The sequence below is a fragment of the Dama dama genome, chromosome 11 (genome assembly GCF_033118175.1).
Source record: "Dama dama isolate Ldn47 chromosome 11, ASM3311817v1, whole genome shotgun sequence".
Classification (NCBI taxonomy): Eukaryota; Metazoa; Chordata; class Mammalia; order Artiodactyla; family Cervidae; genus Dama; species Dama dama.
This window is the reverse complement of record NC_083691.1, coordinates 95,240,388-95,267,840: the sequence shown is the minus strand read 5'-3', so window position 1 is coordinate 95,267,840 and position 27,453 is coordinate 95,240,388. Positions and strand designations below refer to the sequence as shown.

The 27,453-nt window shown below is 42.3% G+C and overlaps 2 protein-coding genes across 2 annotated transcripts in view; one reads left to right on the top strand and one right to left on the bottom strand.

The window, feature by feature from the left end:
* TMEM182 (transmembrane protein 182) overlaps positions 1-27,453 on the top strand; it is a 53,369-nt gene that overhangs the window by 17,597 nt on the left and 8,319 nt on the right. The window contains exon 4 of the mRNA XM_061156127.1: positions 18,769-18,906. Within this exon, the coding sequence (XP_061012110.1) occupies positions 18,769-18,906 (138 nt within the window). The remainder of the gene's footprint in view (positions 1-18,768; positions 18,907-27,453) is intronic.
* On the bottom strand, positions 912-2,777 carry LOC133065125 (serine/arginine-rich splicing factor 10-like). The gene is given in 2 exon segments (XM_061155840.1): positions 912-1,909; positions 1,912-2,777. Coding segments are annotated over 2 exon segments (786 nt in total). The 5' UTR covers positions 2,666-2,777; the 3' UTR covers positions 912-1,877.

Here is a 27,453-nt window from a genome sequence, read left to right as displayed (position 1 = left end):
CCCTAAATTCTTGCCCTCCTGAGGCTTTCATTGCAGTAGAGGCAAAAAATAAACCAGTCACATACTTGGAGAGAAATACAAGGAGAAAGAGTGTGTGTGGAGGGGACCTCAGTATTTTTTTTTTTCCTTCATTTTGTTTTTATTATAGCATGTTTGCTTAATTTACAGCAAGAAGAAAATAAGCAGGGTCTTGTTTTGATCCAAACATTGATGTTTTAAAGGTTGTACACAATATTTGTTAAAAAGAACATATAAAAATACCTTTTTAGAAGCTTCTATAAGAAAGAAAATACAAAGTTTAACCCCACAACTTTCCTCTTTGCTAGAACTGCAAACTACTGCTACAGTTTTAAATAGACTTTTTGTTTAAACTATACATCCAGGAAAATCTAAAAAAATTAAAGAAACGTGCATATAAATGATTGCATAGCAGAACATGAACATTAACTGCAAACAGTAAAGAAATGAAAGTTAGAAATACTATCAAATATACAAAGGTTCTAGAATCAATCCTTTAAACACATTCCACAAACAGTATTTAAAAACCACCTTTTGTTCTTTACAGGCAAGGCCTAGATCTCTAAAACCAAAACTGAAAAAAATCCTCTAAAAGGGATAGTTTCCCCACAACATTTCTTACTTATGCCTGTAAGCAAGCAATCTAAAATTTTAAAGATGCTAGCTTTTACTCTGAAATGAGACTGGACATATCAAGTCACTTTTTATTGCCCCCACATGATCTCACAGAGAGATGTTAAACATTTTTATAAAGAGTAGGGTATTATTTTCTTATTTTTATCAGGTACTACACTGATAATCAATCAAAAACTCAAGAGATGTGACTTTCTTGAAATTAATTTTTTCCAAAGTTATTTTAAATCTCATGGCACCAGAGAATCACTTAGAAATGGGAGTGTTGCTTTTTAACTTGCCTCACGTTAAATAAACTGAGGTGTGAAGAACAAGCTTCCTTCATAAAGAGATGGGCACATTTTGATACAAATGCACACACCAAGGGCTTTAAGCATCAAAATTCAGTCCTTTTATACTATGCACTCACAAACAAAACCTCCTTTGAAGCACTTTACTTGCTTTTAATAGCAGTAAGAAAACTATGCATTATGGTCAACAACGCTCCTTAAAGTTTAGAGTAACTACGTAAGAGCATTCTTTTCCCCTTAAAATTATTTCTGCCATCATCAACCTGCCCAAATTTTAAGGTGAGTTTTTCCGACGTTTGTATGGTTCCAAATCTTCATGGAAACCAGGAAAGTGAAGGCTCCTTGTTTCAATCAAACAATCTGCCTGAAAATGCTACTTAACCCAGTTGTCATTTCCCAAGACAGTGGGGGTTAACAAAAGAACTATTCCACACTGTGCCATAAATTATCATCACGGGCCTAGACATCTTGACAAGACAAAAAGGTCCACCCTGAACCTAAATGTGTCTGGTCGGTCAGTGTTGTACTGTGGCTACAACTTCACTTTTTTATCATTCTATCTTATTAGCAAGCTACATTTCTAGGTTAACAGTTCTACCAAATATGGATATGAAAGTTTATTTTTAATAAGACAATGTTGCAAATTATGGTCAACCAACATCTTTTCACCAATACTTCAAGCATAAAAAATGAGAATCTTTACAAAAATATACAGAGACACCACGAATTGGTAGCTGCCCATAACATTAAACAAACTGGACTCTTAAGAGTGGCTTCTCAACAGCATATCATTTTAATTATAACCATTGCCTGGTACAGGGAAAACTGACAAGTGTTTTATAAGCATCATTGCAACATTGTATTCCTGATAATTTAAGTAAACCAAACTATGAGTAAATGAATGATACATGCCTAAAAATATCATGGTTTATACTATCAGTGACCACTGGACTTAGGACTAGTCCAGACCTTGACCTAGATTTTGACCTAGACCTAGACTGTGATCTTGACTGAGATTTGGATCTAGGTGCTTCTTTTTCCCTTGATTCCTTTTCATATCTTGAGCCAGACTTATAATGTGTTTTGGAATCTGTTTTAGAGGTGCCTCTAGTTTTGGTGTGAGATGCAGACCTAGAACGTGATTTAGCCTTCATTTCTTTCTTGGGCTGGGACTTGGACCGTGATCTTGAATTGGATTTAGATCTTGAAAAAGATCGATTTCGGTGTTTGAATCTATCATTGTCGGAATGGCTTCTGCTACGCCGTGGTCTTCCAGTCGGTCTACTGTTTCTAGGACTATAAGATCTTCTATAGTTGTAATCGAAGGACCGACTTCTTGATCTTCTTCTGTCATAACTTCGGCTTCTAGAACGTCTGTATCTGTCATAATCATCATAGCGTGAAGAACTATACACATTCCTCCCTTCCCTGGCTTTCATCTGATTTGGAGTCTTTCGATCCCCCTGTGCAAACTGTATTTCAATTTGGCGTCCACAAATCCACTTTCTGTCCAAATTATGTAAAGCATCTTCGGCATCACGAACATCCTCAAATTGAACATATGCAAATCCTCTTGGACGGCGAGTGTAGAAATCAAGTGGAACATACACATCAACTATAGGACCATAACGACCAAATTCCCGACGTAAATCTTCAGACCTGGTATCGTCGGCTGCGTTTCTCACGAAGAGAGACGTGTTGGGGGGGCGCAGGTACCGGGACATGACGCCGGCGTTGAGTCTCCGAAGGGACACTAACGGGCTCAGCAAACCGTCTGCAGCTTCGGCGCCGGATCCTCCTCAAACACACACACAGCCAGAAGGCTCCGCTATAGCGACCGCCTCTTCTCGCGAGACTTCCGGGACCTCAGTATTAACTACTGTGACAGGGAGCCTGCACAGAAAAGGTGATGTCTGTTTTGAGTTGACAGCTCTGAGTTGAATGGAGCTGCCACCAGCTAAACGGTCACTGTTTCCTGACCCCTCTTTTGTGAACTAGATGAATGCTGTTCAGAGTGCTCGGCGCAGGGACTGGCTCTTGGTACAGGTTCTGTGGGCGTTACAAGCTGGGCTTGCGGTCAGCATGTCTACGTTCACTACCTGGAGCCGTGACTTCCTGTCTCTGGTCTCCCCCAGATTCACCTCACTTGTCTGTGGAAGGAAGATGAGCTTAGTATCAACCTCATACAGGGGTTAAAATAGAAAGAGAGAATAGTACAAATGCTTAGCATAGTGGTTGCCCTGTCTTTGGTATTCAATAAATGTCATTCATTCTTAATATGCTATCCCAACTTACAACACCCCAAAGAAGTCATCTCCAAGGCATGTCAGTTCATCCTAGCTTCTCCCTAGTGGAATGCTGTGCTCTCTGAGTGCATGTGTGTGTGTGTGTGTGACCACATCAAGCATTTGGTACAGTTTCTGGTCAAGAATAAGGACTTCGTAAATATGTGTGTGTGTGTGTGTGTGTGTGTGTGTGACCACATCAAGCATTTGGTACAGTTTCTGGTCAAGAATAAGGACTTCGTAAATATGTGTGTGTGTGTGTGTGTGTGTGTGTGACCACATCAAGCATTTGGTACAGTTTCTGGTCAAGAATAAGGACTTCGTAAATATGTGTGTGTGTGTGTGTGTGTGTGTGTGTGTGTGTGACCACATCAAGCATTTGGTACAGTTTCTGGTCAAGAATAAGGACTTCGTAAATATGTGTGTGTGTGTGTGTGTGTGTGTGTGTGTGTGTGTGTGTGTGTGACCACATCAAGCATTTGGTACAGTTTCTGGTCAAGAATAAGGACTTCGTAAATATGTGTGTGTGTGTGTGTGTGTGTGTGTGTGACCACATCAAGCATTTGGTACAGTTTCTGGTCAAGAATAAGGACTTCGTAAATATGTGTGTGTGTGTGTGTGTGTGTGTGTGTGTGTGTGACCACATCAAGCATTTGGTACAGTTTCTGGTCAAGAATAAGGACTTCGTAAATATGTGTGTGTGTGTGTGTGTGTGTGTGTGTGTGTGTGTGTGTGTGACCACATCAAGCATTTGGTACAGTTTCTGGTCAAGAATAAGGACTTCATAAATAAAGCTCATTATTAATGTCATGATCCCCATCATCCTAGTACATGAGAGTTAATATTGCCACATGTACTGGCCAAGATTGGCTACTCTATGTGACAATGCTGATTAAAATGGACTCAGCAAACACTGTGTGTATTCACTGTCCTAGGTTCCGGGAAACAACAGTGAACAAAAGAGCTGGAAATCCCTGCCCTCATGGGGTTGCCATCCTAGTGAGGGGAGGCAGGGAAAGTGACATAAAGGGAACCAGTTTTACAGTATGTTGGAAGATGACAGGTGTCCAGAGAAACATAAGATGGGGAAAGAACCTGGAGACTAAGGGGCCTGGGGGTGCAGAGGTGGAGGAGATATGAATTCTGTTATCTGAGGTGTCTATTAAGGTCTTTGAGCCATTTTTCTAAGGTGTTTGTTTTCTTATTGTTGAGTTTTAACAGTCCATTGTGTACTTCAGATCAGTGTTTCATCAGTTGTCTTGTGCAAATATTTTATTCCAAGCTGTAGCTTGTCTTTTCATTCTCTTGCCATTGTCTTTTACAGAGCAGATGCTTTTAATTTTAATGAAGTCCAGCTTATCAGTTATTTCTTTTATGGCTTGTTTCTTTGGTGTATCTAAAAAGTCACCACTATACCCAAGGACATCTAAAAAGTCATCACCATACACAAGGTTTTCCCTGTAATATCTTTTAAAGATTGTATAGTTTTATGTTTTACTTTTAGGTCTACGATCCATTTTTAGTTAATTTTTGTGAAGAGTGTAAAGTCTGATTCTAGATTCCTTTTTTTCTGCATTTGATGTCCACTTGTTTCAGCAGCGTTTTCTTTGCTCCGTTTTATTATCTTTGCTCCTTTGTCAGATGTCAGTTGATTATCCTTTTGTGGGTCCATTTCTAGGCTCTCTGTTCTGTGTCACTGATCTACATCCGTCTACTCTTTAGCCAGTACCACACTCTCTTGATTACTCTGGCTTCATGGAAAATCCTGAAGCCGGGTAGTCAGTCCTCCCACGGTAATTTTCTTCTTCAGTATTGTATTATTCTAGGTCTTTTGCTTCTCCAAATATATTTTAGAATCAATTGTCTATATCTACAAAATAACCTGCTGGAATTTTGATTGGAGCAGTATTGAATGTCTACATCAAGTTAAAAAGAACTGACAGCCTGATAATGTTATCTTACTACTCTAGACCTGGAACATCTTTCCATTTATTTAATTCTTTTCTTTTGTTCATCAGATTTATAGTTTTCCTCATATAAATCTTATATATATTTTGTTAGATTTAAACCTAAATATTTATTTTGGAGGGCTCTAATGTAAACTATAAGTTTTTAATTTCAAGTTCCACTTGTTTATTGTTGTAATGAAAAAAAAATTTTTTGTATATTAACCTTGTATCCTGAAACCTTATTCTAATCACTCCAGCAGTGGGGTTTTTTTTTTTTTTTTAATGGATTCTTTCAGATTTTCTTTATAGACAATCATATCATCTACAAAAACAGCTTTATTTCTTCCTTCTCCATATGTATACCTTTTGTTTCCTTGTTTCCTTTTCTTATCTAATAGCATAATTAGGATTTCCAGAGCAGTTGAAATGAGTGGTGAGAGGAGACATCCTTGTCTTATTTCCGATGTTAGTGGAAAACTTTCCAGCTTCTCACCATTAAGAATGATATTAGCTGTCTGTGTGTGCTTATAGGGCTTCCTAAATATGCATTATCAACTTGAGGAATTTCCCTTTCATTCCTAGTTTACTGAGAGTTTTTATCATGGATTGGTGTTGGATTTTGTCAAATGTTTGTTCTCATCTACTGATACGATCATGTGATTTTTCTTTTTTAGCCTTGTTGATGTGGTGACGTGATAGGTTATATTAACTGATTTCTGTATGTTGAAGGTGCCTTGAATACCTGGGATAAAGCCTACCTGATCATCATGTATAATTATGCATTGTTGGATTCAGTTAGCTAATATTTTGTTGATGATTTCTGCATCTATGTTCATGAGAGATATTGAGTATAGTTTCCTTTCCCTATAAATGTCTGGTTTTGATATTAGGATAACATTGGCCTCATAGAATGAGTTAGAAAGTATGACATCTGCTTCTTTCCCTCTGGGATATTGTAGAGAGAGAACTGGTATAATTTCTTCTTTAAATATTTGGTAGAACTTAACAGTAAACCCATCTGGATTGAATCCACGGATGTGGACCTGATGGCTTAGGAGGGACAACTGCATATTTATTGAAAAATTCCACATATTAGAGGACCCATGCAGTTCCAACCCATGTTGTTCCAGGGTTTCAACTGTGTATCCAGTTGATTGATGACCTTGTTGAGTCTGGCTGTGTCCTTTCTGATTTCCTGCCAGATGGATCTGTCCATTCTGATAGAGAGGTGTTGAAGTCTCCCAATGTAACAGTGTATCCTTCTTATCCTCTTCTAAGCTCTATCAGTTTTTGCCTCGCATAGTTTAATACTCTGTTGTTAGGTACATACACATTAAGGCAAAGTCTACACTTTTAGTGTATGGGCTTCCTTGGTGGCTCAGATGGTAAAGGATCTGCCTGCAACTTAGGAGACCCAGGTTCGATCCCTGGATCGGGAAGATCCACTAGAGAAGGGAATGGCAACCCACTCCAATATCCTTGCCTGGAGAATTCTATGAACAGAGGAGCCTGGCGGGCTAGTCCATGGGGTTGCAAGAATTAGAATGACTGAGCAACTAACACTTTTACTTTTTTTCATACTATTTGTACTTAATGTTATTATTGATCTTCACCCTGCCATTTTAATTTTTGTTTTCTGTTTGTTCTCTCTGTTTTTCATTTCTCTTTTCTTTATCCTGCCTTTCTAAGGGTTACTTGGATTTTTAAAACTTTCATTCCATTTGAATTATCTGAAGTTTTTTTAGAGTATATCTCTTCTCTGCACCATTTGACTGTCTAGATTATCCACTGCATTTTTATTTTGGGCTACTATATTTTTCATTTCTAAATTTTCCTTTTGGTTCTTTTTATATCTTTTATTTATTTGCCAGTAACTTTTATTTTCTCTTCAATTTGGGTCAAGCATGTACATGTGTACATGTTTACCCTTTGAGACATTTTTATCATGACTCTCTCAAAGCCCTTCTTAGATAATTTTAACATCTCTATCTTCATTGCCATCTACTGAGTGATCTTTTCCATTGAAGTTGAGATTTTTCTGGTTCTTGGTATGCCCTCATTTAAAAATGAAACCAGATCTTTGACTTAGCCATTGAAAACCTCAATAAAGTTAGAAGAATGGAAAAACACAGAGGGTGGTTGCAGAGAAGAAAGCATTTAAATGAGAGATTAACATCAAAGATACTTTTTAAAAAATCCCATGTATTTGGAAATTAAATGTCTGCTGCACTTGGTCTCATGTCTCTGGATATATTCCAGTGTCTCCTAGTTTAAAGTCTACGGGAACTTGAATAAAATTTGTATCCTACTGTTGTGTGAAAATCGTATAAATCTTAATTATGTCAAATTGGTTCATAATGCTCTTCAGGTATACTATATTCTTCTACTTCTCTATCCATTCATTGTTAACTTCTGAGAGTTTGATATTGAAACTCCAACTAAACATCTTAATTTATCAACTTAAAACAATTGTAATATATGGTGAAACTATATGTAACTTTGTTCTGTATTTTCCAAATCTCCTGTAAATGTGTTATCATATTTTCGCAATTTAAAAAATAAAAAGGAACAATGAAAAAAAAATGAAGCCAGGGATTTGGATATATTATGTTAGTAAACTCGAGATCGCCTGTTTTTTTTTGGCTTTTTTACCCTGCTCCTGCAGCAGTGGCGGGGGGGGGGGGGGGCGCATCGCCTCAATAAAATCAGGTGGGATGGAATTCCAGGTTCCCCACTTAGACTGTGTTGACATAAGGAGGAGCCCTCCTTGGTACTTCTGGGCCATAGTGAGAGTTCTGGCTTCCCACTATGCTTCTGCTGATGCCATCCTGACCAGGAGGGGAAGGACTGAATCATTACAACTTTAACTATGATTTCCTCTTACACGATAGGTTTGCAAAGGTGGTCTCACTACTATGGTTGGTGGTGAAAGTCCTAACTCTCCACTCGGCCTCCTCTGCTATCGCCCCAGGGGGAGGGATGTCTAATTCCCATGTTGCAGGGGTGGAAGTCCAGGTCCCCACGTGGTCTCCACTCTCACTGTGAACGGTGGCCCTGCTACTCTACGGAGATCAACGTCTTGACCCCACATTCAGCTTTGTCTTCTACATCCTTTTGTGTGAGTGGAGCAGGGAGGGCACCTTACTACAGCCTGTCGGAAGTCAAAAACTAGGCTCCCCTCTTGGTCTCCACTGATCAGAGTGGAGTTGGGGCCAACATTTTATTCTGTGTTTTTTTTTAAAAAATTATTTTATTTTTGACTGCACTGGGTCTTCATTGCTGCACTTGGGCTTTCTCTAGTTGCCTCAAGTGGACAGCTATTCTCTAGTTGTGGTGTGCAGGCTTCCCATTGTCGTGGCTTCTCTTGTTGCAGAGCACAGGCTCTAGGGTGCGTGGGCTTTAGTAGTTGCAGCACATGAGGTCAGCACATGTGGCTTGTAGGTTCTGGAGTGCAGACTCAGTAGTTGTGGTAAACGGGTGCCATGTGGAATCTTCCTGGACCAGGGATTGAACCCGTGTCCCATGCATTGGCAGGAAGATTTTTAACCACTGAACCATCAGGGAAGTCCTCCATAGTGTTAGACTTGTGTCAAGTGGTTATTTTCTAAAAGTTTCTTGCTTTGATAGGCAGACCCTTACCTGGTTCTTTGGTGGTGGTGGTGGTTTAGTTGCTCAGTTATGTCCCACTCTTTGCGACCCCATGGACTGTATCCCACCAGGCTCCTCTGTCCATGGGATTTCCCATGGCAAGAATACTGGAGTGGGTTGCCATTTCCTTCTCCAGGGGATCTTCCCAACCCAGGGATCAAACCAAACTGTTTTTGTTGGAAATTTTTTTCACTGTGATTGTTAGCATTTCTGGGTTGCTTGCTTTTCCATATGCAGTGAATGTTACTACCTGGTGGTGATAAAAGCCTCACCTTCCTCCCTTCTTTGACATGACCGCAGCAGGGGGCTGGCCTGCTGCTGTGTCCCTTGCTGTTTCCCAGTTATTGGCTCCCTGTGCTCTAAGTATTAGATGAACGAACAAAAAGAAAACCTGAACTCACCATCACATCATTCCTTGGACTCCAGGTTTCCCGGTCGGCCTTCTTCTTCTCCCATCTTTCTGCCTCTTCTATTTGTTTCATAGATGATCACCAGGGATTTTCGTGGTGACTAAAAGAAGCAATAGGGGAACGTATGTGTGCTTCATCTTCCTGGAAGCAGAAGTTTACTTTATCTAGTTACATTCCGAAGGCACAGCTGACCGGATTCACTGATGGCCTGGTGTGAGGTGTGAGGGAAAGAGCAGAGTGAATGAGGACACTTTCTTAGCAACTGGAGGGATGAAGCTGTTATTTTTAGTGATGGGGAAGGCTGAGATAGATTACTAAGAGGAAGCTTGTGTAGTTTTCAGACATGTTGAGTTCAGGACACCTAGTGGAGATATTATGTAGGCTTTGGGGTCCCAGAGTTTAGAGTTAAAGTAGCCCTTTGGGCGGAAAGTGTGCATTTGGGAGACATTGCTTGGGGGGTGTACTTAAACCATGGAGAAAAATAAGACCATTTGGAGAGTGAGATAGAGAGAAAGGAGGTTGGTCAGAGGTTGGAGCCCTAAGATGATCTGTTGTTCAGAAGTCAGGAAGAGGAGAGAGCCACAGAGGAGACTGGGGATGGGCAGCGAGGGGAGAGGGAAGAAAGCCAGGCAAGTGTGGTGTTCTGCAAACCAGAGAGGGAGCACTTTCTAAGAGAAAGGAGTGATACCCTTGGCCAAGTGCTGCCTGGAAGGAGAGTGAGGCATGGACAGGGGTCTGACCCTTGAATTGAGCAGGCTGTCCACAACAACCTGGCCTCGTGCTTTGCAATCTAGATTTACTTCTCAGGCTCACTACCCCTATATCCCCTTTAACACATACATCACATTTTGTGTAATCTCTCTTTTCTTGTACCTTTAAATGAGAGTATATGAATGATACATGTAAGTCTTGCTTGATAAATTTCAGTGCTGGCATGAGGGATTAATTAGATCCAGCGAGTTTATCAATTATTGCAGCTGTTAATTGCTCAAAGGCACCATCATCATTTCTTCAAAGTTGTTCACTGATACCCAAATTTCTTGTTTCTGAGTATTAAAACCTACTAATATCTACAGGCAAATATATAAGAAGAAAAACATTATTTACTTTATAAAAATCTTTATTATCACAACAAAATGACTTATTCTATTTCCTGTGACAAGCTCCTATTACGTGCAGTCGTTGGGCGAACCCGCCTACTTTATTTTACAAATACTGCCTCCCTGGGTCTTGAGACCATGCTGTCAGGAAGGATTCATTTGCTGCCTTTTCAAAGCCAAGGAAACCGAGAGCATTTGGGTTTCTCAACTCAGAGTCCAGCTCTGCAGCGAGCTGCCTCCATTTCCACAGTCGCTTTCTTGATAACATTGTAAGGGAAATTATGCCTTATTTTTCTAACAAGCAATGTATAGTTTAAAACAAAATATATTTGTTATTTGGGGGAGAATTGGTGAATTCTGTTATATTTAGTTTTGGTATGGTGACTCAATATGAGTTTTTTTCTTTTCTTTTTTACTCTTTATTGCTCTTTACAAACAAGTTTGGGAGTGTAGAAATAAAATTCAAGTGATTTTTAAATGTAGTTATTTTAAAACATGACTGATTTTTATAAAGTGCTTTTTCTAGGGCTCAGATTCACTGCTTCAATACCGCATGTGGCCGTGATAGAGCACTGATGTAGTATTGTTAAGGGAAGTGACACATCTTATGGAAAGCAAAGTGTTAACTTGTTCCCAAAGCAACAGCTGTTGCGACACAATATGACAGGCATTTGCTCTAATAACTTGCTGTGTTGAGTAACTCCAGAGGGAAGTCTTCCAAAGATGTATCTTATCACTGCAAATAAATAAATAAAACCAGATCCCCCACTATGCCATGTACAAAGTAGCTATGGGAATGCTGTGTTTGATGTTTTCAATGGTTTTCTGCCTAAAATGTGCAGTTTTAGAAAGCTGGTCTTCTCTAGCGGAGAGCTGGAAGTTCAGTCTATGCAGTTCATTATCAAAGGGAAATACTGACTATTCACTTGTTGAAACTCTAACCAGGGAAGTTGGAAGTGACTTCTGAGACTGCTAGTCTACCTTTTTATCAGGAAACAAACAGAAAACCAGGGCGGCTGGACAGTGAGCACTTCTCAAGAGCACGCAGCAAATAGAAGACAAGTCGGTGAGGACTTGGGGTGCAGATAGGCATTTCTGCCCCGTTCCTTCAGGTTGAGCCCTAGCAGAGGCCTAGTCAGTGAGAGATGGGGAGAGGGGTCTAGGTCCTTGGTGAATGCTGATATTGAACAGCAAAGACCAGTGGAGCAAATGTGACTCTCAGTCTGTTGGTGAATAAGCAAATTGTGAGAGTTTGTTTTGGAGTGAATAAGGCAGGATTGCCCTGCCAGGGACACAAGCTGTCTTGTCTGTCCCCAGGAGACAGTCATTTCACACCCGTGACCTAGCACTCCTGCCTTGGGGTTCACATCCCAAACCATGCAGGTCTGGGTCCCAAGCTGGCCAGCTACTCTTTCCAGGTGTTCGCTGCCTGGGACCCGCCCCTGCTTGCCTGCAGGGCCCTCGCACCGCAGCAGCCAATGGGCACTCTCAACTCTATTCCTTTCTTCTCTTCCTAGAAACTTTTTAACTCCCTTTTGTTATTACAAGTCCTTGATAAGGTCTCTTGCCATTACATTTTACTCGTAAGACGGGCTAGTTTCCATGAAGTATTGTTAGATCTTTTGGGGTGCCTTTATCTCTAAGTATTTTGCCCTTTAAAAAAAATCAAGAAAATGTAAATTTATAAAATAAAGAGAAGGGAGTATGTGTTTTACTGCCTTTGTTTCTCCTTCTCCCTGAACAACCCCCCACCCCCACAAAACCAGACTCCTAACCTTTTGCCAGTGGTGTGATTATCGATAGATTAAAGCTCTATGGGGTTAAAATGCCTGTTTTCATTTAAGTTTATCAATGATTTTTTTGTATTGTTTGTAGGGAAAGTTTCATGTAATGTGGGCCAAAGTGTTCTCCTGGTGAGCAACTGTGTTCTCCAAGGACCCCTGTGACCTCCCTCCTGCCTGCTCTCTCTCTCACCACTTCCCCGGCACCAAAGCTTTCCTTCTCTGTGCTCTCACACTGAGCTCCTTGCACACACCACTTTCTTCCTTGATTTTTGTTCATGCTTTCTGCTCTCTGCCTCCATTTCCTGTGTTCCTGCTCTCCCGTTTAAGAAGCACTTCCTCCAAGGAACCTTCTGTCGTATGCCAAGACTGGGTCACGTGCCCTTCCTCTGTTCCTGGGCGGCGTACCACGGGATCCTGCCCTTGCATTTGGCACAGCTGCAGTCATCTGACTGTGGCTTTCACTCCCAGTGACTGCTTGGTAGCACATGTTGGGCATTTTTCATGGCACATCACCAGTATGTGCTTATCTAGCACGGTGCCTGGTACACAGTAGATTTCTCAGTCCCTGTTTGAGCATGGGTAAAGGAAAAAGTGGAATTCAATTCAGTTGTTAATTGCTTCTTTTTTTGGTGTTTTATGATAAAAATAGAGGAGAAATATCAAATCATTTTACTGCTGTGCAATTCCTAAACTAACTTTTCTGACAAAGAAGTAGAGAAACTACTTTTGAGTCAGCTCCCTTAGAGAAAGATTCCTGGATGTACAGTTGTGACAAATGACCATAAAATTCCTCAGAGAAATGTGTGTCTTGGGTATTACAAATTTTTTGGAGGCAAATCATCTGAAAGATATGGGCTCAGAGGTCCTAAGAAACTTACAAGAAAATATTCACCGTCAAGTAAGCAAGGATTTGCCATACTTATTTTCAGTTGTCTGCCCAAAGCTTTGGGTAAACAGGTTCATATTTAATGTTTAAAAAGTATGAAGAGCTGAGCAGCCCTTGGTGCTCCTAGCATCTAGGTGTTCACATCTCCCCACTTGACTGCTCAGCTCTTCTCTTCCTGTGCCCGTTTCTCCCTAGTAGTGATTTCAGTGATAATGGTCCCCTCCAGTCATCGTGACCAGAGGCCAAGACCATCAATTCGTTTCCATTGTGAATGGGTGTGCTTCGTTCTTTCCCATGGTCATTAAATATCTCACCAACCTTGACTGTATATATTGAGATTTCAGTGGGGACTGAGTGATACGTTAGCAATTATCCACTTATTCGTATTTTGTTGAGCATCCACTGCATGTCAGGTATAAAGCTTTTCCTAGAGTAGGAAAGATGGGCCAGACTGAGTCTTTGCCCTGCAGGAGGGCACTGGCCAGACGTGATTGTGGCAATGTAAAGAAGGACAGTGCAGAGTGCTGCCCAGTCATGGGCAGGCTTCGGGAACTCGGACAGCATGTGAGGCCAGGCCCCACTCCACGCTGACCCGCATTAGCTCATTCAGTCTTCTTAAGGGCGTGGTAGGATGGCTGCCGGTATTATCCATTAGAGAGACAGAAAAGACAGATTGACAGAGGAAAGCTTGACGCTTCTGTGTGCATACGGAGGCCTTCATAGAAAGGCGAGACCTGAAGAAGCCAATAGGCCTGGGAACTTATGTACCCTTTAGCAGAGTGATGAACATGGAGATGCGACAAGACAAAGGAAAAAGAAAATTGAGCCTGGGTTGTAAATTGGGGGAAAGTGACCAGGAGAAATATGTGAGAGAAACTAACGGAAGAGATGGGTTGTTTTGGTAGGTTTGTCTGAAGACCCATCGCTGTGCTGACTTGCTATCTTTTTCATGGCCATAAAACCCCTCCTCTGGAGGTCCTCATTTCTCCGAAGTTTCTCCTTCCTCCGTCAGACAAGGAAAACTCCTGCAAGTGTGCGTTGATTCTGTGTGCGTTGGTTCCCATTTGACCCCAGCTCACAGTGACCCTGGTACCAAGCTGGCATGTGTGGGGGTGGCCTGTTCTGAGGTCCTTCACCTGGCTTCTGAGACCCTTGGCTTTCTCCCTACCACGACCTTGAGGATGCCAGAAGGGCAGCCCAGACAATGACTAAGGCCCTGGGTGTGCCCCATCTCTCCCCGTGGGAGAAGCCACGCTCCTCCGATGGCGTCGGGGCCTTTCCCAAGGTCACCGCCGCCGCCTGCGGGGCAGGCACTTTCTGCCTCTCAGCCATTCCTTCGCAGCCAGGTTTACAAGAGGGAAGTAAATAAACTTTGTCGGGCCTCTTAGTGTTCTCTTTGTCCTGAAAACCCACGGCCTGGGCAGAGCACGTGACTTGGCACGTCCTCCGCGGTGGAGCTCATGCGGCCGCGCCGGGCAGCCTGTCTTTCCGCTCCGGTGCCGGCATCACTGTATTTTTAGACCCGCCCGACGTCGCCAAGGCAAGTGGTGTGTGGAAATGCAGGGCCGGCTTGCTGGCCTGAGCAGCAGAAGCGGCTTGCCCGAAGCTACGGCAGCATATGCCGCAGGCCCTCGTTTGCCGACGAGGACAGGGGAGGGGGTGGCAGGGCTTTGTTTTGGCTTCATTTTGGAACGGTTTATAGCACTTCATGCTGTCTGTGCTCCAGGATGTGTCGAAACACAGGACTGGCTCTCTGAACTAGCTTCGTGAGGTGTCTGAGGCAAGATCGCAAGCTTTGAAAAATGAACACCACTGAAGTTTATCTTGAAACTGCAAAGACAATATTTACATTTTTATAGACACAACAGAATAATTAATCAAAACACTATAGATTTGGAATCGTGATCATTTGGATTGACTTTCCCCTCTCTGCGCTCTGTATGAAAGAGGGTTTGTTGTGTAAATTAAAATATTACAAAATCCTGTCGAGGTGTCTTGATACCTTAACAGAACAGCCTGTTTGGGTGTACAGACGACAGCCATGAACACAGCCTTTTTCCTGCTGGTTTCTTACCACCCCTAACAACAAAATCACTAAGTTATCTCTGCCCCTCTCCCCTCTCCCCATCCAGCCCAGCCCCAGCCTGGAGGCTGTAATGACTGCTTCACTTGTTTTCCTTGGTCTGTGCTTTCTCCTGCCGGTTCATTCTCTGTCCATCTACAGGAATGATGTGTGTGTGTGTTAAGCTGCTCAGTCGTGTCCGACTCTTTGCGGCCCGATGGACTGTAGCTGGCCAGGTTCCTCTGTCCTTGGGATTTTCCAGGCAAGAATACTGGAGTGGATTGCCATTCCCTTCTCCAAGGGATCTTTCCGACCCAGGGGTTGAACCTGGGTCTCCTGCACTTGCAGGTGGATTCTTTACATCTGAACCACCAGGGAAGCCCGTGAAAGTAATACTGTAAGGGTGAAAGTTTGATCGATTTAGGAAAATATAATGAGTACTTCAGGAGAACCATTTCTCTAATGTCTGTTGTTAGTTATTTGACAATGTCTGTTGTTAATTTTTCATCCTCCTCCTCATTACAACACCCAACCAAGGACCACTTTGTTAGATTAGTTCACCAATTTATTTAGAATTAACAGAACTTCATTTCTTTGAAAACAATAGTTAATTCTGGCCTTTCACAGATTGATTCAGATGAAGCTTTCCTTTAATTAATCCAAATTGTGATGATGTAGATTACATGTAAATCTATGCATATTGTATATCTTGCTTCATGTTCTAAGGAATTAATAGAAATTCAATATCATTTAAGTTGAGCTTTGAATTGTATTTAATGGGGTAGAAATGGATTTTTAGAGATGTTTTCACTTGGCACAGTTCAAAGCTTTCAGAGACAGAACTTGCAGTTTTTATGGGCTCATATTAAGAACAAGCAAACAGATTGAGTATTCTCAGAGATACATTCAAGATCTAGAAGTCTTAAACAGTATATAAATCACTAACCAAACAAGAACATTCTTTAAACTTTTTAGCGTCTATGTACTAGAACTAAAAGCTTGCCCTATCCTAGATACATGAGATTAATAGGTATCTTTTAAATATTAACTACATTGTTGACAAGAGCATTTTATTATAAAGCATGTAAAAATAATAGTAGTAACAAATATTTTTGATTCTTTACTGCATGTAACTACTTGTCATGTATGTTTTCAATCCTTCCTATAAACTTATTTGAAGGACAGTGCTTTCTGGTTTAGAAAACTGTGTTCTATCAGAGTCACACAGTTAGTAATATCTCAAAACACATGCAACGTAATTCACTTCATGTTGAAAATTCTGATTGCCTCAGTTTTACTTCAGACAGTGGAGGAACTACCCAATTCCGAGACGATTCTTCATTACCACCGAACATTTCCATTCTGGAATCAAAGTGTGCCACATATGCAAACTAGGTAATATAATTAGCTAAGAAACAGGAAGTTCCAAGAAATTCTGAAACAGGCTGAGAGTTGCGCACTTTGGAACACTGAAGCACGGGCAGACATAAAGGCTGTGGTGACTGCCGTAAGGAAGTTCACTTGGAAGCTCTGTCTGTATGGTCACAACTCTCCAGGCAGCCAGGACCCCCTCCATGAAGCACCAGTCTGTTGCTCCTGCATTTTCTCAGGGACTGAGACTCCAAAGTCGAGTGGTTGTGATAGAGTAAACCAGGGCTGGAAGCAGCAGGCCTCAGGGTCAGCGGTCACCCCACCGGTGTGACCCATCTTCTCTCTCTTGCAGTCCCCCTGGTATTGTTAGGAGTCACTTTAGGGGCTCCAAAGAGCTCCGGTACCCAGAGCTCTCAGTCTCAGAGCAGAAAAGAAATCAGCAAGAGGCAAAGTGACAGATAAGAAGTGATTTCTTAGAATAGGTTAGTTGTGAGGTTTATAAGCAGACAAGTTAGAAATGCAGTACCCTGGAACTTACTGGGCTACAGTTTCATAATCAAAGGAGAAGTGGGGCGGGGGAGAAGAGCTTCTTTGCTTTTCTCGAATAGATGTCATGCTTCCATCATCAATTCCTCCTCCAGGTTGAGCAGGCGAGTATTCTTGTCTCTGCATGGTCAAGCTAGGTCCACAAATTATTGTTTTTTTTGTGTGTACAGAACGTGTCCTATGGGTCACTAACTTCCTGAGCTCACTGGGCAGGATGTGAGGTGACAAACACCTAAGTTTAAGTAACTATAAGTGGTGAATACTCAGGGCACTCTGATTCCAAAAGCTGTGTTTCTCTACGGTACTATGCTTTATAATTTGTCGTGCTCCACTTTCCCCGGACCACCTCTTATTGACATTTACACCCCGCTTGCCACAGAACCACCTCATGATGGTGCAGTAAATGAGGTGCATGCAAGTGTAAACAGTGAGGCTCCTCTGTTATCTAGTAACTCTGGTCGGACAGGGAAGGCAAAGGTGTGTCTCAAAGCCTTCCCTCTTACTACCCACAGTCAAGTCGATCAGTACTTTCCTGCCCTGTGCCCCGAGGAGCTGGAATCCAACCACAGAATGCCTCCTCACACTGTCAGCCCAGCAGCCGTGCCCCACGAGGCACATCGGCGTGTGAGGTGAAAGTCTGCCCTTGTGTTCTTGCCTTCAAAACCCAGTTACTCACACCAAAATGCAAACTTCCTTTTCCTGTTTAACTGCAGTGGCTCCTCTCCTCAATATTCCATCTTCCCATCCTCTTTCCTCTTAAAGATTCCAGTTGATTTATCTATCTATATCTATATCTATATCTATATCTATATATTGGCCAGGTGGGCTTGTCGAGAAAAATCATTCTTTACTTTCTTATGAAGTTTCTGTATTTTCATAAAAATTGTAATTTCCCCAGTATGTTGTGCTACACTTTTCATCATTTACACATGTAGGAATTTGTTTTTGTGTTTTAGCCTTTGGAAAATGATGAATTTGTTTAGTGGATCAGTAATTATCCCACTCAAAAATGATCATTAGAATTCCTTTTTATTCGATTACTATATGTCACCAAATCCACTATTTATTTATCACCAGCTGCATCCATTAATTCAGACTTACTGACCCTTGACTAAGAGACCACTATAACTTTTCATTTTAAATCTAAGAACAAGTATTCATAGAAAGTAGTAAGTCTTAAAAATATCTTATTTTAAATCTCAGTCTATACAAACCTTTTCTTGTTTGGCTTTGCTTGTCACTTTTATTACCTTAAGACTATTTTCCAATAGAGTCACAATCTAAATAGAAGCCCACTTTTTTGTTAGGAAACTGGGGGAACTGTTAGCAGCTTCTCAGGGATCACTGCGGTACAAGCATCTTCTTGGCAGGAAGTAAGAGGCAGTTTTTGTGGATGTGAATGCCTTTTTATGTCTTTGTCCATTTGGTATAAACTCCTGTGTGTGACCCATCTGGGAACTTGCTCAAGAGGAGTGTTTCTAGAACTGTGAGTGCTCCCATTTCTAAATGGATAAGCTGGTCAGAAAAAGAGCTCCCGGAATATATTAAGCTTGTGCGTGGTGTAAATACCAAGCTTGTGTTAGTAGAAGTTCGGCATCATTGAATCCAAAGTCATCTGGTGAGGCTTCGTTTCAAAGATAACTCCGGACCACAGCCTGGGAGGCTGCCCAGCGTGCTGGGGCTGAAATTAGAAGCGTGGAGAAGAGAGAAACTTACCGTGCGCCAGCCTGCTGTGTTCACAGTCTAAGTGTGCCTTACTCTTTTCCTTTTCTCCTGGGACCTGCAGTTTACCGTGGCTTCTGGGCGGTCCTGATGCTGCTGGGGGTGGTCGCCGTGGTGACTGCAAGCTTTCTGATCATCTGCGCAGCACCCTTCACCAGCCACCTTCTCTACAAAGCCGGGGGAGGCGCCTACATCGCCGCAGGTACGTCCAGTGTGAAGGCTGTGATTTCTAGCTGTGGAATACGTCTTTGTATTTTCCAGTTCTGGTTTCAGAGGTGAGACTTCTAGGAGTTAGTAATATGTTAATATGCACACACAGTATTTCCTGAGTGCTGCCTAGGTGGCACACACTTTTCCAGGGACTTTGTGTTTTCCATTTGCTCATTGTTTCCACGTTCTGTGAGTGAAGACAATAGACAGGAAAGCTCTGCCGTAAGAGCCTTTTAATCCCCCTTGTCCTGTTAAATTTCCACCCGTAAAACAGGAGTCACGACACGTCTGTCTATAACATCTGGATGTATGTGAAGCCTCTTGTGTTTGCCTAAGAAGATAGCCCATTACGATATTACAAACCCTCATGATTTATTTATCTCAGGTGAAAATCAATTTTTTCTATAACATCATCATTCCATTTTCATAATTGTGGTTCATATGCGTTATCTAAGCACCTTCTCTGTAAAACCTGCATTTATTTTAGTCAGCTTTCCAACTAGTCCTTCTAAGTCCCACTGAAATGATCATAGTACAAATAGAAAAATAACTGAATAGGTGAGTTTTGTGAATTTTAAGACTTTTTCTCTTCATCAGGAATTAAAATTCAGAGCACTAACCTGAAAACATAAGCACAATATCTTTTTGTAAACATAAGAATTCTAGGAATTTAGACAAACTTCAGCCTAAGACCCAACTGTGGAGGAGGAAATGGCAACCCACTCCAGCATTCTTGCCTGGGAAATCCCATGGACAGAGGAGCCTGGTGGACTACAGTCCACAGGGTCAGGGTCAGACACGACTGAGCACTAACAAGACCCAACTGGACCTGCCTTTGCTATGTTGCAGGGTCACATGAGAAGGTCCAGGTGCCTCACCTGAGACTGTAGTGACCATGAAGGATGGGACAGGCTGGGCGGCTCAGTGGCCTTTGTAGTTGCTGCAAAGATATCTCATGTTGCTGCCCAGAATCACTTAACCAATGGTCAGTTAACAAAATGGCTTCTTTAAGCACTATTTTTGTATAAAAATTATCCTTAATTTTGCAGAGGGAATAAGAAGAGTAATTTCTGCTCAAAGAGCTTAAAAACCCCACAAAACAACAACAGCAAATGAAACCAAAGCCCACCCTGGGGACAGGGGCCCTATCTAACCTATTCTGTCTTTCTTTTCATTTCTTATTTCAACTGTTCTCTTTACTGAGTCTTCAGGGAGTCATTATCAAGGACCCAGATTTACCCATCTGAGCTCATGAATTTAAAAATAACTTTAAATATTTGAAATATAGTTCACATACCACAAAATGTACCATTTTGAAATGTGTCATGCATTGTTTTGAGTACATTTCCAGAGCTGGACGAAGATCAGCATTATCTGATTCCAGAATATTTTTTTTTTCTTATTGTATTACAAAGAAACCTCATCCTCCCCTCCCCTTCTGTCCCCTCTAGCTCTGGAAACCACCAGTCCATTATCTGTCCCTGTGAGTTTCCTCTTCTAGACATTTCATGTCTGTGGAATCACACTGTGTTTGGCTTCTTTGACTTAGATCTCATGACTGATAATCTATCTACACTTCATAATTCCATTAGACCAAATCCCTTATTCAAATCCTAAAAGCTAATGCTGTGAAAGTGATGCACTCAATATGCCAGCAAATTTGGAAAACTTAGCAGTGGCTACAGGACTGGAAAAGGTCAGTTTTCATTGCAATCCCAAAGAAGGGCAATGCCAAAGAATGTTCAAACTACTGCACAATTGCACTCATCTCACACACTAGTAAAGAAATGCTCAAAGTTCTCCAAGCCAGACTTCTACAGTGCGTGAACCATGAACTTCCAGATGTTCAAGCTGGATTTAGAAAAGGCAGAAGAACCAGAGATCAAATTGCGAACATCCATTGAATCATCGAAAAAGCAAGAGAACTCCAGAAAAACATCTACTTCTGCTTTATTGATTACACCAAAGCCTTTGACTGTGTGGATCACAACAAACTGTGGAAAATTCTTCAAGAGATGGGAATACCAGACCACTTTACCTGCCTTCTGAGAAATCTGTATGCAGGTCAAGAAGAAGCAGATAGAACCAGACATGGAACAATAGACTGGTTGCAAATTGGGAAAGAAGTACGTCAAGGCTGTATATTGTCACCCTGCTTATTTAATTTATATGCAGAGTACGTTATGTGAAATGCTGGGGTGGATGAAGCACAAGCTGGAATCAAGATTGCTGGGAGAAATATCAATAACCTCATATATGCACATGACACCACCCTTATGGCTGAAAGTGAAGAAGAACTAAAGAGCCTCTTGATGAAAGTGAAAGAGGAGAGTGAAAAAGTTGGCTTAAAACTCAACATTCAAAAAACCAAGATCATGGCATCTGCTCCCATTACTTCATGGGAAATAGATGGGGACACAATGGAAACAGTAAGAGACTTTATTTTCTTGGGCTCCAAAATCACTGCAGATGGTGACTTCAGCCATGATATTAAAAGATTAGAAGAAAGGAAGAAAGGCTATGACCAACCTAGACAGCATATTAAAAAGTGGAGACATTTCTTTGCCGACAAAGGTCTGTCTATTCAAAGCTATGGTTTTTCCAGTAGTCATGTATGGATGTGAAAGTTGGACTATAAAGAAAGCTGAGCACTGAAGAATTGATGCTTTTTGACTGGAGAAGACTCTTGAGAGTCCCTTGGACTGCAAGAAGATCCAACCAGTCCATCCTAAAGGAAATCAGTCCTGAATATTCATTGGAAGGACTGATGTTGAAGCTGAAACTCCAATACTTTGGCCATCTGATGCGAAGAACTGACTCAATGGAAAAGACCCTGATGCTGGGAAAGACTGAAGGCAGGAAGAGAAGGGGTCGACAGAGGATGAGATGGTTGGATGGCATCATTGACTCAATGGACATGGGTTTGAGCAGGCTCAGGGAGTCGGTGGTGTACAGGGAAGCCTGGCGCGCTGCAGTCCATGGGATCGCAAAGAGTCAGACCCGACTGAGCGACTGAACTGAACTGGAATCCCTTATGTGCCTTAAAACTGAGCATCTTCTTCACCAAATATATTTTCTCACCCATATCACACTCTACTCTCACTTCATTCAAAGGTCTAGTTATGGTGTATACTTTCCCATGATCTTCCCAGAAATAATCTCCCTCTACTAAAATGTAAAACCTTTCTTTCTACTAAAACCTTTCTTTCTTCTTCTTTGCTTTTCCATCTTTTTAAACCTTTCTCCATAAAGGAAATATGTACTAGCAGTAGTCCAGTACTTACATTATGGGCAACATGATTGTTTTAAACTCAGAGATACTGTGGTCCTGGGTTTTGTCTTATTAGAGGATTGTGTGTTTGTGTGTATGCAGTGCTCTTGAAAAAAATGTTGGTCATTTTTTTTTCCATTTTATAATTTGTTTGAGAAAATTGTGTATCTGAAGAATTAGTTTGGCTGAGGACTCTGAAGAAAGGTGAAGCATCTGATTCAAACCCATTCAGTGGGTTTTCCTTCTTCAGTGGGTCTCTGGCTGCATTGGGTATGGGGCTGAGGTCCTCTTGGCTCAGGACTTCATGGGAAAGGGAGGAGTCAATGTGTTCCAGCGGTACAGTCCTGAAAGCCACTCAACTAGACAGTTATAAGAAGACTTCAAATCTGACTTTTAATTTCCTTCACAGACCAATTATTTACTGTTTGTGTATGGCTGTTTATTTCCTAAGAACACAAGGAAGTATTCCATTGTATGAGAGTTTTTAAATTACTATCACTGGCTGCTTTTGGTCCCCATAGATGGAGTAGTTGAAATCTGTAGGAATGGACCTCTGAGGAATGGAAATGTGATATATTTGGGAACAATTCTTAAAACTGATTAACTAGTTGTAATATAGTTTTGTGAATATTGCACTGATGCTGTGAAACCTGGACCTTGTGGTATATCAGTCCCTAAATTAGTGTTATTTTCTCCCCTTCAATATTGCTGTAAACAGTGGCACTGTGTAGCATGTTTGACTTTTAAAAAAAAAATGTTTCGTCTACAAACTACCATAATTTACATGTGTTTCCTCATTGTATATAAGTTTGTCTTCCTATCCAGATTTTTTGTGTGTGTGTTCTACCAATTAACTACTTTTGCAGTTTTAATCCTGTATTATTTCTTCTACTTTGTTAAAAGGGGAATAAATGAAAAAGCTGGAAAAAAAAATAAAAAATAAAAAAAAATAACTTTTTTTTTTTTATCAGTTTGGACAGTAAAAGTGATGGTCTCAGGAATTCCTGAAACTTACTGTCTAGTAGCAATTTCCACCATGAGACACATCTTTTAAAGCAATTATGGGGCTTTAATAAATCATCCGTAAGCCTGAGTATTATTGAGAGACAAATTTTACAAATCTTTCAGTTGTCTACTATTTCCACCCCCAGATTTCTTAATAGGCAATTAATACTCTCCAATTGGAAATGGAAACTTACAGACTATCCTATAGGGACATTAGGAAAATATGCTCTGATCCCTAGGTTTTGGGGGCAGCCAGGATTTTTCTGTACTGTATTTAACATGGAACCGTGCATGTAGTCATTTACTGAGTTAAACTAGATCGAATTTATCGAGCTTTCCGTAGTTAGAGGTCACGTTTTCAAAACGAAGAGTTCGCATTCCAGGGGGCAAGTATTCCACAACCTCTCATTTTCAGGGCGTGCTGGTCACCCCAGACCTCGCTGTCTCCCCATGCCAACTCTCCATGCTGGGCCTGGCAGTCGGGAACAGGTGTCGCCCGGGCCCGCAGTTGCCGTAGCTACTTTATGCACACCACAAACAAGACACTCTCTCTTTATTTGGACGGCCTTGAGAGGGCGGAACCACATTCCAACTGGCCTCGCTGGTGTGTGCACACAGGACTCCGGCGTCAGCACGCAGGCCGCTCGGGCACATCCCACGCACGCACGGCCGTGGCGTGCTGACGTCACAGCTGTCAGTGTGAGCGGGCGTGGGGTCCGCTGTCTTCCTCACGCTCTGTCAGCGGCTTGGGCAGAATTTGAAGGCCCTGTGTTGCCACTTCCCGTTCTGGGCCAGATGCCTCCTCCAGCCGGGCCGTGTGTTCCCCACGGAAGTTCAGTTCCGGACCAAGTGCGAGGTGATCGTCAGGACGTGGCAGCCCCCAAGTATGTTTAAGTGAGTCTCTGCCACACCACTCCAAGGCCTGAAGAGTGGCTGAGTTTCTTCCAATGTGAACTCCATGGGACTCAGCTATGGAGGGCTGACTCAGGGCTTCTCCGCACCCTGTGATACCCGATATGATAGGAAAGATGTCAGAAGGCGTGGCATTAAAAAACATTTGAATTATGTGGAGAAAATCATTGTGTGGCTGAATGTTCCTCACGCCCGGCAAAGCGACGTCAATGCAGGAATTGCTGTGGATGAGTAAGATCCCTGAGTGTACCAGAAATAATGAGGACAGGGTTTGGCATGTTCTGGGACACTGACATTGTGTGATAATCCATCACAGCTAAAAATGGTATTTTATCAGCTTATCAGGGTATAAAGAAGGCTGAGCGCCAAAGAATTGATTGTTTTTAATTGTGGTGCTGGAGAAGACTCTTGAGAGTCCCTTAGAAAGCAACGAGATCAAATCAGTCAATCCTAAAGGAAATCAATCCTGAATATTCATTAGAAGGACTGATGCTGAAGCTGAAGCTCAAGCTCCAATACCTTGGCCACCCGATGTGAAGAGCTGCCTCATTTAGATAAGACCCCGATGCTGGGAAAGACTGAGGGCAGGAGGAGAAGAGGGCAGCAGAGGATGAAATGGTTGGACGGCATCATCGACTCAATGGACACGAGTTTGAGCAAACTCTGGGAGATGGTGAAGGACAGGGAAGCCTGTTGTGTTGCAGTCCAGGGGCTCACAAAGAGTCGGACACGACTCAGCGACTGAACAACAGGGTAGAGAGATTTCTCTTCCATAATTGAAATCAACTTTTCTTGAATGACAACTTGGGATTATATTTTTTTCTGCTGGGTGTAGAGCTCCACAGAGTCTCAGCTGGGTCGAGAGGGCTCGGAAACTTCTGAATCTTGGCTAAATGCCTTGTTAGCATCTCACGTTGTGAGACTGCTCACTCGTCTTGTGGTCAGAGGAACATCGAAGCCCGCACTCCAGCCCCGGGGTATGCTAGCCAAAGGAACGCCTTGGCAGTGCAGTGAGTCCTTTGGAAGGTGATGGAGGCCAAGCTGTGACCTGACTCCTGCCCCATTCAGTGACCGCAGGGCACATCCTTTCCTTGTCCACACAGCTGTTTCACACGCTGCCGTGGCTCACGAGGGACGTGAGTGGAGTGAGTGGGGTGAGACACCCCGAGCATGTCCTTCTAGTCTGGAGGACAGTGCTTTATAAGAGGGTCGGGATGGGAGCCCCTAAAAACATGGGTTGGGGGGGTAAGTGGATGTGAAGGGAACATGACATTCTTCTTCAAGACGGTAAAACTGACTCAGAAGCACATCGGATTTGTGGTGTGTTTTCTTAATTCATTTAAAAGATCAGTGGAATTTGTAGTAGTTCATGGTAAACCACACTCATTTCTAGAGAAAACACAGATGTGATGGATGCATACTGCAGGAGACGTTTTTTACCCTAAGGCCGGAAAAAGTAGTTCTTAGAATCCCAGGGACGTATGTTGGATATTCACTCTCCTTTGGCTGAGACCAAACATATGGCTCACAGGAGGCTCGGGGGTCATGCCCAGCTTCTCACATCTTCCTCCAGATAAAGCCAAATGGTCAGAGCAGAGCAGAGTATGGAGGAAACAGATCAAGAGCAGGAGGGATCAGGGAAGAACTGCTGATGGCCTGGAGGCAGCGTCCTCCACTTACAGGCGCACACACCTCTCTGAGCGCCCCTGCCCTCTCCAGTCCCTGTAGTGAGAGGCTCAGACTATAAATAGCTGCTGACCCCAGGGGAGCTGAGGGGACCCCCCCCCCAGGGGAACTGAGGGGACCTCCCTGTGAGGGAAACTGGCCTGGAGGGCCTGCAAGGGCTTGCCGGGTGGCTTTGCTAAAGCTTCTGTCTTCTTAGCAGGCAAGAAGTGGACTTTCAGAGAAAATCAAAAGCATAGCTTCTCAGTATGGAACCAAATATATACCAAAGTACAGGACTTGAGCATTTTATTCAGGGCTCTGGTCTGTTGGAGGTGGGCGGTGGAGGAAATTAGTGATGAATAATAACTAGCCATTGCTGGTATGTCAGACGGATGTACTGTTGAAGGAGAATTAGTGTCTTGGATTTTCCGGAAATGCAGAATGGCTGCTCAGCTTTTCCTTGTGCTTAGTCCAGAGTCTCAGGTGTACAGATGACTCTTATGTTTCTAAGAGTACCTGTTTTTGTACACTTGCCTTGCATCTTCAGTTGTCACATTTGGGGATTTGTCTAGGAAAATCATCGTGTTGGATTCTGATACTATTCTCATGTGGAATTTTAATATCCTCAATCTGACTTTTTTTTTCCCCATAAATATCAAGTACCAGAGTAAGTCAACCTTGGCAGGTATTAAATAGGGAAGAGCTTAGAATAGTTATTATTTACAAAAGTACTTTAAAGTCATACTACTTTTTTTTCTCAGATGCTTCTTTGAAAGTTTCTTTTTTCTCCACATGGCTTCTCAGCTGAGATATGTGGCATAGACTGTTAGAATCAGACTTGCCCTGTCTTGGTTTTGAATGGGAGTCAACGTGGTAGACACAGGTGCACCTCGAAGAGATGAGGGTTTGCTTCCAGACCCTTCTCTGCTATAATCCATTAGTGTGCAATACCATTATGTCTAAAAAAATGTACTGACCTTAATTAAAATATACTTTACTGCCGCAAATTGCTAAACATCATCTGAGACTTGACCAGGTCATAGTCTTCTTGTAAGAGGAACAGCAGAGATCAGCAATGCCAGATCACCCTGACAAGTGTAACAATAGTGAAAACGGTTGAAATAGTGTGAGGATGGCCATGAAGTGATGCAGAAATGCAAAGTGAGCAAATAGTGTGTGGAAAAATGGCGCTGACAGACTTGCAGGGTGCCACAGACAGTGCAGGGTTGCCACAGACGTTCACTTTACTAAAAAATGCAATATCTGAGATGAACAATAAAGTGAAGGGCAGTGAAACAAGGTCTGCCTGTATGTGACAGTAAAGCAAAGAGACAAGTCCCTAGAGGAGGAATTCAAAAAGGATGCATCACAGTCAGTTTAACCTCTGAGCCAGATGATGACTATAGAGGGGAGGAGGGTGTGAGGGGGAGAGAGGAGTCATCCCCGCCCCCACCACCCCAGCCTTGGCTGGTTGCACCATCCTTGCTGAGGACCATCTGGACTGTGGTTGACTCCTGCCCAGGTGAATCGAGGATGTGAGAGGCCCGCTCAGTAATAGCTTTGGTGGAACTTTTTTGAAAAAAGCTTCAATTTAAAACATGGATAAATAAATGCTTCCCACCCCCTTTTAAAAAATGTATCTGAGCTGAGAACTAGAGTAACAGGCCTGACAAATGAATGCATTGA